The sequence below is a fragment of the Rhinoderma darwinii genome, chromosome 5, assembly GCF_050947455.1.
Source record: "Rhinoderma darwinii isolate aRhiDar2 chromosome 5, aRhiDar2.hap1, whole genome shotgun sequence".
Lineage (NCBI taxonomy): Eukaryota > Metazoa > Chordata > Amphibia > Anura > Rhinodermatidae > Rhinoderma > Rhinoderma darwinii.
In genome coordinates, this window is record NC_134691.1 from 202396705 (window position 1) to 202406961 (window position 10257).

At 39.6% G+C, this 10257-nt stretch overlaps 1 protein-coding gene across 1 annotated transcript in view; it reads right to left on the reverse strand.

The window, feature by feature from the left end:
* Window positions 1–2825, reverse strand: part of LOC142652831 (collagen alpha-2(VI) chain-like) — a 147552-nt gene extending 144727 nt beyond the window's left edge. The window contains exon 1 of the mRNA XM_075828513.1: window positions 2720–2825. Within this exon, the coding sequence (XP_075684628.1) occupies window positions 2720–2825 (106 nt within the window). The remainder of the gene's footprint in view (window positions 1–2719) is intronic.
* Window positions 2826–10257: the final 7432 nt, after the last annotated feature.

A 10257-nucleotide genomic window follows, 5' to 3' on the forward strand; every position in this document is an offset into this window, starting at 1 on the left:
AATAGCTGTATCTCCAAAAGTATTTTTTTTTTTTTTAATGAAGACTAAATACAAAGTTACACTAAATATACTGACTAAACTATTTATTAAAAAAATAAAAAAATGCCCTGAACGGTGTTCATAGCCTTTAAGCGTATTTACACATGGATTTTGCCATGTATTTCACCAATTGAAACTGTTGAAATCTGGGCATCAACAATGCTCTAAATGGTGGAGGATAAAGTCACAGAAGCAACAGCAGTGGTCCCTAACTGCCTAATTATATAAGGGGGGGGGGGGGGCGGGGCGTACCAGAGTTAGGTAATATGTCAAATTAGGCCTAATTGACACTAGTATTTTTTGTATTTTTGCTACCTTTTGTTTTTTTTATCTTGCACAATATGTGTATATATATATATATATATATATATATATATATATATATATATATATATATGAGCCTTATTGTGTGATACATTTAGTAGATGTTATGGAATTCTATGGGCTGAAAACAGATTACAGAATGCTCAATATGGCAGGAGTTTTCCTTTCCATTTTCCATTAAAAAGCAGACATTGTTTGGAGGCATTCTTTTTTTTATTTTATAACTTTTCTGCCTTGGTGAATTTTCTGTGTTGTAAATTACCTCTGCCCACAGATTGAGGCAGATCTACTACTGTGTCTTAGTCGAGAAAGTGTTGAAAATACGGCAAGTTTTTCCAATACTAATTGGCACAAATTGGATTAGTTTGGCACAGTGCAGTGCAATTTTGATGTTTGCACCTCACTAGACACTTTTAAAAATTGGTCCAACAGGGGGCATATTTTAGAGGGAAAGGGGCATGGCTTGTCAAAACGGCTTAAGATGCGCCAATGTGCCACAAAATACTGACAAAAAATTCTGACACAAAATAATGTCAAATCAAAAGTCATGAAAGATGCGCCGAAATTATCAAACAGCATACACCACTGTGATAAATTTGGTTCATTTTGTGCCTGTCTGGTCTACGTTGACGCTGTCTGAATATTAGAGAGCATAAGTAAATGTGAGCCATTGTTTCAATCACTTCAACCACTACATATTATGGCAGTGATTTCCAACTTTATTACTATAAGGCCTCAAAGGCGGGTAAAACATTCTTTAATTCTTGCCCAGTACTTTAATTTGGTTGAGTTATGGTGACTGATTTGCCAAGGATCTTTGAATAGGATGAAATGTTTTCTCTTCTGTAAAAGTTACATGTCTTGCTGTTGCTATGTTCTGGGGAATCCCTGATCAGGGCAACCCTCGTTGGGAAACACCGAATTATGGGATAATTTTGCAATGGTGGTTGAATGGAGCAGCGGTCGAGCATGCCCGCTGCTAATTTATTCAAAGTCTATAAGACTAACAGAAACAGCCAGGCACAGCAGTTTTTCCTCCATCTGTCAACAGATTGTAGACTACAGTTTAATGCAGTCTGTAGTATGTCGCACGATGAATAGGAATGGTGGCCTTTGCACCGTGACCAGTGTATAGGTGATAATGTTGTCACTTTTTAAAACTCATTTTAAGTCTACAAATTGACCTTTCAATTTCTTTGTCAAAATTAATATTAGTGCTGAAGAACCGATTTGACTGCTTTTCTGTCATTATTTTTATAGCACTTTTTTTTCTAAATAAATAATTTTTTTTGCATCATTTGCTTCAAGTAGCACAATATAAAAACTTTGAAAGGCTTTAAGTGGTCTTTAGTTTATTGGTTAATAGAGTTGATTATAAATTTTGAATCAATTCAAATTTCGCAAAAAAGATAAACTTTTTCATCGGAATAAACGTTTTGCTTAACTCTAGTTTGTAAAGATTGTTAATAATCTTATAAAAACAGTCCTATGCCTATGTCCTAGTTTCCCTTAGACAGAGTTGCAGGACTCTCCGATGTGCCCAGGTTCTGATACAATAAGGCCATGTTCAGACGTTGTGGAATTTTTCCGCTGAAAATGTTGCTGCAGATTCCTTGCGAATCTGCAGCAACATTTGCATATTTGACAGGTAATTCAGACATTGCAGATATCACAGTGGACTTGCTGCAGATTTCAGTCTTTGCAGTGCAAATGCTGAGATCTGCAGTGAAATTCCGCTTCTTCTCCGCAATGTAATGAGCATGCTGCGGAGGGAAAAATCTGCACCGCAGCCTCATTTCCGCACAGTAATTTTCTGCAACGTCTGAACTAAGTTTCCTAAAAATGTATAGAAAAAAAACAAAAAAAAACGGCTGCTGCAGAATTCCACTGCGGACTGTCCGCAGCGGAATTCAACAGCAATTTCGCCACGTCTGAATGTGCCCTATTGGGCCGCAAAGGTGAAGCAGATGACAAGCCCATTTAAAGCTAATATAAACCCATCACGTGCTGCTTGAGACAATTTGTGTAAATTTGTATTAAATGTGAGCAGAATAAAGCTTATAATAATGTCAGGTGTCTTTTCATTTTGTTTAAAGATCAGAACCATTCAGCGTGATAAATACTGTATGCTATACTTAGGGGACATGTGAAAATTGCATATCATTGCATGTATATACATATATATATATATATATATATATATATATATATATATATATATATATATATATACATATATATATATATATATATATATATATATATATATAGAAAATAAATCTCAGAATAACTCACCTCAGATCTATCATGTTTCATTTTTGCTTTGTGCAGTAAAAAGGATAAAACGTTCACTCACCTGTATTTTTAAAAAATGAGGTAAATGTACGTTGAGGCTTCATCTGACTATAAGACAAGGTCAGGCAACAGAATGAAATCACGATTCTAAGAGTATCCCCAAACATTGTGCAGTCTGCAAAATGAGAGTTTAATGCATTAGATAAATCAATACCTTCCTTTCACACAGTCATTCTTCACACAGGGAAAATATTTAGCAATGCGATTATGCCAGCTTTCAAGCGTAATTCCATTGACAAGAAGGGCGCTCAGGCTGAGTGCAAAATTAATCAAGTCCCTCATCATTTTTTCTAACAATTATGACTTCTCTGTGTCAGAAAAAAGGGAGTGTGCGTTGCTAAAGATTTCTGTATGAAAAAGTGGCAGTGAGCTAATGCCTCTATTCTCAATCGGCCTGTGCCATGTTACTGAATACAGTTATTTGCTCGGACGGGCACAAAAGGACCTCTTACTACCAAATTAAAATATAACTTTCAATGTTATTAGTTTAATAAATGTAGGGTCTAGTAGTTGTATTCAGCAATATGTACACCCATCATTTATTAAACTAATAATATTAAAAGTTATATTTTCTGTTTCAATATGTCCTTATTAAACAGTTGAGACATCAGAAAGTATATACTCGCAGGAAGAAGTAAATTGTTAAAGTCTCAACTAATAATTACACAATTCCTAGGAGTTTTAACATTTTGAGAAAATGTAAACCAAAATAATAAGGATAATAAAAGAAACATAAATAAAATAAATATTGTGAAAAAAGTTATATTTTAATGTGGTAGTGAGAGGTCCTTATGTGCCAGTCCGGGTATGTACCTTTATTTTTTTTTTAAATAATTAACCTGTTAATGTAATAGATGTTGGATTTCCTTCTTTTTGTAGTATGTTGAGGAATACAGTGCACACTACAATAAAAAATTTCAAAGAGACTGATCAGAATTCTCTGATAGTCCATTAGAAGCAGGAATAGAACTGTGGACTGGGGTACAGGGTGCAGTGTTACTGAGTATGGACGAAGGTTTAAAACTAGCAAGTGTGGAAGCTTAGGAGTGTGCATTGGTCAAAAATGTGCAATCTTATAGTGGTATCCCCAGAATGGACAAGTATCACCTATACACTGCACACAGCACCCCATTCTATGACCCTGTCTCCGTCCGTGTCATAGAAATTAAATAGAGCGGCAAGCACATGCTCAACCACCTCTTTATTCCAGCTCCTTCTCACTGTGGAGTGGTGGAGTGATGAGAAACCGGGGTCAGGACAACATTTTTCTCAATCAGTTGATGTCCCAGCAGTGGGGTCCCCAGCGATCAGACAATTATCCCCTATCCTGTGGATAGGGGATTATTGTAGATTATGGGAATATCCCTTTAAATGTGACTTGAGATTCAGTGAATTTACATTAAGCAACTTTAGGAGAAACTAATTTATTTAACTTTTATTTGTGGTTTGTAGTTGTATTTTTTTTTTTCACCAAAACTTGTACTTTCTGTGCTGAACCTTGATTAGAGAAACCCATTAGTCGCAAAAAGCTCCACTAGTGCCAACGCTACCTAGTATACATCCTGTGCCATGTTTTCTCTCCTTAGCCGTTTGAGGGACCATACTGCTGTGTAGGGTGTGTGAGAATTGCCTATCCGGGAGCCCAGATCCTGGATCTAAATGGGCAACTTTCAACACTGCGAGCTATTAACAACATGGAGAGGCGTTTGCTGCTCACTAAGCGAACACAACACGAGCAGATGGGGTTGGGGATGGAAACATGGAGGTTCAGGCCGATGAGGCAGCTAGCTGGGTAACAGATGGCAGGGTCGTGGGAATAATGTCAGGGAGACTGGTATTGATCTAGAACACCCCAATAAGTTTGCCAAGTTGGCAAGAATGCAGAGGAAGTCAGTTCAGGGGTAGCAGTGCTGCAGCAGAACACTTCTTTTATGAACCAGGGGTATGTCTGCTGCAGTAAGAAAGGGAATGGGAGCATAGCAAATGCTGGACAGGTCCGGGTAGTGGGAACTCATTTATAAGGTCTTACAGTTGCTTGGGTTCAGCACTTTGCGTAATGGGGCTGATGAAGACCCAGCAGTTGTGGTAGACACTGGCATCATTGACAAAGTTAGAAGTAGGTGGAAGTTTCTTAAAGGGGTAGCCAGGATTTTAAAATTGATGGGCTATTTTTGAAGGTCATCAATATTAGATCGGTAATCGGTAAGAGACCGACTCCTGGCACCCCTGCTGATTAGTTGTTTGAAGGGGCCGCGGCGCTCATGTGGGCACTACAGCCTTTTTATTGTTTACAGCGGTTTCAGTCTTGCTCGTACTTGTACACGCTGTTACTTTCTAGCAGCTGTGCATGGTACTGCAGCGTTGTTCCATTCAGCAGTGATACTGCCATGAACGGCTTGTGACTACTGAGGCCAGCAATTGGCTGCAGTGGCACGTGAACTATGAACAGCACATGAGCACTGCAGGAGCTTCTAGGACAGGAGCAATCTAGAGAATGGGCATCAGTGCAGGTGTGGGGGGGGGGGGGGCACTTCAGGGGGTGAGTATCTGCCAGTTTATTATTTTACATCATCCCTGCCCTGTTGCTTATTTTAAAAAATTCGGGGATAATCCCTTTAAATAATTATGAAAAAAAAAATGAATGTGTAAACGAAATAAAGGCAGCACAGATGGAAACAGATAGAATCATTGCTAAAGAAAGAAACAATAACCCAAAAATATTTTTCAAATACATATATAATATGAAACTTAAAACTGAAAGTGTTGGCCCTCTCAAATATAATCTCAGAATAAATGGTGGAGGAGGATGAGGAAAAGTCCAATCTATTAAATACCTTTTTCTCTACTGTATTTACACAGGGAAATCCAATGACAGGTGACTTGATTATGGATAATATACATTCTCTTTAACCCCTTCCCGACATTTGACTTAAATGTACGTCATGGAAAGCATTGACTTCCCGCAAAATGCCGTACATTTACGTCAAATGTTTGGCACCGGCTCAGAAGCTGAGTCGGTGCCATCATCGTCGGATCTCAGCTGTATCTTACAGCTGACATCCGACTGTAACGGCGGGGACCGAAATTAGCTTCGATCCCCGCCATTAACCCCTTAAGTGCAGCGCTCAAACGCGATCGCTGCAATGAAATTGCCGGGGTTCCGGTGGCTGCAATGGCAACCGGAGGCCTAATACTGGCCTCCCGGTCTGCCTAGCACCGAAGCCGGTCAAGATCCGCCCGGCGGCGGAGCCTGATCGGCTTCCGTAGCTGCCGGCAAGATGGAGCCGGGTCAAGAGCTGATCCGGCGTCATCAGCAGTGGAAGTCAGCTGTACTGTACAGCTGACATCCACCTGTAACGGCAGGAACCGGAGCTAGCTCCGATCCCTGCCATTAACCCCTTCGATGCAGCAATCGAAAGCGATTGCTGCATCGTAGCGGTTACTAGCAGATCGCCAGCCCTGAGAGGCAATCGGGACTGGCGACTGCTGTTATGGCAACAGGAGACACAATGGTCTCCTGCTCTGCAATTACGGAAGCCGTTTTAGGCCCCGCCGGGAGGCGAAGCCTAATCGGCTTGCTGTCAGTGAATGACTGACAGATCTAATACATTGCACTACATCGGTAGTGCAATGTATTAGAAAAAAAAAAATCTGACCGTTGGACCTTCAAGTCCCCTAGTGGGACTTGAAGAAAAGTGTAAAAAAAGTATAAAAAAGTGTAAAAAAAAGTGAAAAAAATAAAAGTTTGAAAACAATAAAAGTTTCAAGTAATCAAATAAAACACAATCCCCCTTTTACTCTTATCAAGTCCTTTATTATTGAAAAATAATAATAAACTATATGTATTTGGTATCGCCACGACCGTAACGACCTGAGGTATTAAAATATTATATTATTTATTGCACGCGGTGAACAGCGTAAAAAAAAACGTAAAAAACTTTACCAGAGTTTCTGTTTTTTGGTCACTTTGCCCTACAAATATTAGAATAAAAAGTGATCAAAAAGTCACACGTATCCAAAAATGGTACCTATAAAAACTATAGCTCGTCCCACAAAAAACAAGCCCTCATACACCTCCGTCGACAAAAGAAATTAAAAAGTTATGGTTCTCACAACTTGGCGACAGAAAAAATACATTCTTTTTACAAAAGTAATTTTATTGTGCAAAAAGTTGTAAAACATAAAAAAGTGCTATAAATTAGGTATCGCCGGAATCGTACTGACCCACAGAATAAAGTTAACATGTAATTTATAACGCATGGTGAACGCTGTATAAAAAAACACGAAAAAAGCTGTGCCAGAATTGCCTTTTTTGTTTACCTGGCATCCCAAAAAATAGGATAAAAGGTGATCAAAAAATCACTTGTACCCCAAAATGGTACCAATAATAACTACAGCTCGTCCCGCAACAAACCAGCCCTCATACCGCTACGTCTATGAAAAATAAAATTAGTTATGGCTCCAATAAGTCAGGAAATAAAAAAATATGCAGTTGTGCCCGAGGGGAACATTTCTTCTGTTTCAAGAGGCGATTTATCAAGGACCTAAAATTAGAGAACCAGGAAGGGGAGAGCCCAAACATATCCGCTGGAAGCGATGGTGCCCGTATTATACCAGGACAACACTTTCCCAGCAAAATTCCCCAAACTACAAAAGGTGCGGAGTGTGGACCAAAAGGGGGATAAGAAATGACACCATTTATCAGTGCGACACTGGCCTGTGCGGAAAGGATTGCTTCACAGCGTAACACACATCTATGTATTTTTTTATTTTTTTTATACCACCTGACTATGCCCCTTATATACTCCGCCCCACTTACATGTACCCCCACATTATAAAACACCAGCAATACTCAAACAAATATAGTACCAAGCAATATCCGCTCTCCAAAAGCCAAATGGTGCTCCCTCCGCTCTGAACCCTACAGCGTCGCCAAACAGCAGTTTCCTTCAACATATATGGCATTGTCATACCCGGGAGAACCCTTTTAACAATTTTTGGGGTGTGTGTCTCCAGCGTCATAAGCTGGGCATGACATATTTGCCACTGAATGGCATATCTAGGGAAAAATATAAATTTTTAATTTGCACCATCCGCAGCGCATTCATTTATGGAAAAGACCTGTGGGGTGAAAATGCTCACTACACCCCTTAATAAATGCCTTGAGGGGTGCAGTTTCCATAGTGGGGGTCACTTATAACGGGTTTCTTTTTATTATTTCACATCAGAGCCTCTGCAGTTGTGAACCAATACTTTGTAAATCGCCAAATTAGGCCTCCACTCCGCATGGTACTCTTCACTTCTGAGCCCTGTCATATGTCCAGACAAAAGATTAGGGCCACATGTAGGGTGTTTCATGTAGGAAACACCGCATAATAATTAGAGAGCTGTCTTGTTATGGTGGCACAAGCCGGGCACCACATATTGGCATATCTATGGAAAAAAATCCCATTTTCACTCTGCAACATCGAGTGAACACTAATTTCTACAAAACACCTGCAGGGTTAAAATGCTTACTACACCCCTTGGTAAATGCATTGAGGGGTGTAGTTTCCAAAATGGGGTCACTTCTGGGGGGTTTCCACTGTTTTGGGCCCACAGGCGCCCAGAAACCAATCCAGCAACATCTGCACTCCAAATGGCGGTCCTTCCCTTCTGAGCCCTGCCGTTTGCCCAAACAGCAGTTTATGACCACATATGGGGTATTGCCGTACTCGGGAGAAATTGCTTTACAAATGTTGGGTTCTTTTTTTCCCTTATTTGTTGAGAAAATGAAAAAATTTGCGCTAAAGCTAGGTCTTATTGAAGAAAAAGGACTATTTTTATTTTCACTGCCTAATTCTAATAAATTCTATGAAACATCTGTGGGGTCAAAATGCTCACTACACCCCTAGATGAATTCCTCAAGAGGTGTAGTTTCCTAAATGGAGTCCCTTTTTGGGCGTTTTCATTGTTTTGTCCCCTCAGGGGCTTTGCAAATGTGACCTGGCCTCCGCAAATCATTCCTGCTAAATGTGATCTCAAAAAGCCAAATAGTGCTCTTTCCCTTCTAAGCCCTGCCGTGTGTCCAAACAGCCGTTTATTGCCACATGTGGGGTATTGTTTTACTCGGGAGAAATTGCTTTACAAATTTTGTGGTGCTTTTTCTCCTTCAGTCCTTCTGGAAATGAGAAAAAATTAGCTAAACCTAGATTTTTTTTAAAAAAATGTAGATTATTATTTTCAGGGCCTACTTCCAATAATTTCTGAAAAAAAACTGTGGGGTCAAATCGCTCACTATACCCCTAGATAATTTCCTCAATGGGTGTAGTCTCCAAAATGGGGTCACTTGTGGGGGGTTTCCACTGTTTTGTCCCCTTAGGGGCTTTGTAAATGTGACATGGCCTCCGCAAACCATTCCTGCTAAATGTGAACTCCAAAAGCCAAATAGCGCTCTTTTCCTTCTCAGCCACGCCGTGTCTCCAAACAACCGTTTATTACCACATGTGGGGTATTGTTTTACTCGGGAGAAATTGCTTTACAAATTTTGCGGTGCTTTTTCTCCTTCAGTCCTTGTGTAAATTATAAAAAATTAGCTAAACCTACATTTTCTTTGAAAAAATTTAGATTGTCATTTTCAGGGCCTACTTCCAATAATTTATGCAAAAAACCTGTTGCGTCAAAACGCTCACTGTACCCCTAGATAATTTCCTCAATGGGTGTAGTTTCCAAAATGGTGTCACTTGTGGGGGGTTTCCACTGTTTTATCCCCTCAGGGGCTTTGTAAATGTGACATGGCCTCCGCAAACCATTCTTGCTAAATTTGAGTTCCAAAAGCCAAATGGCGCTCTTTCCCTTCTCAGCCTCGCCGTGTGTCAAAACAGCCGTTTATTACCACATGTGGGTTATTGTTTTACTCGGGAGAAATTTCTTTACAAATTTTATGGTGCTTTTTCTCCTTTAGTCCTTGTGGAAATGAAAAAAAAATTAGCTAAACCTACATTTTATTTGAAAAAATGTAGATTTTCATTTTCACTGCCTACTTGCAAAAATTTCTGCAAAAAACCTGTGGGGTCAAAATGCTCACTATACCCCTAGATAATTTCCTCAAGGGGTATAGTTTCCAAAATGGGGTCACTTGTTGGGGTTTTCCACTGTTTTGTCACCTCAGGGGCTTTGTAAATGTGACATGGCCTCCGCAAACCATTCCTGCTAAATGTGAACTTCAAAAGCCAAATAGCGCTCTTTCCCTTCTCAGCCACGCCGTGTCTCCAAACAACCGTTTATTACCACATGTGAGGTATTGTTTTACTCGAGAGAAATTGCTTTACAAATTTTGCGGTGCTTTTTCTCCTTTAGTCCTTGTGGAAATGAGAAAAAAAATCGCTAAACCTACATTTTCTTTGAAGAAATGTTGATTTTAATTTTCACGGCCTACTTCCAATAATTTCTGTAAAAAACCTGTGCGGTCAAAATGCTCACTACACCCCTAGATAATTTCCTTGAGGTGTCTAGTTTCCCAGATGGGGTCAATTTTGGGGGATTTTTACTGTTTTGTCA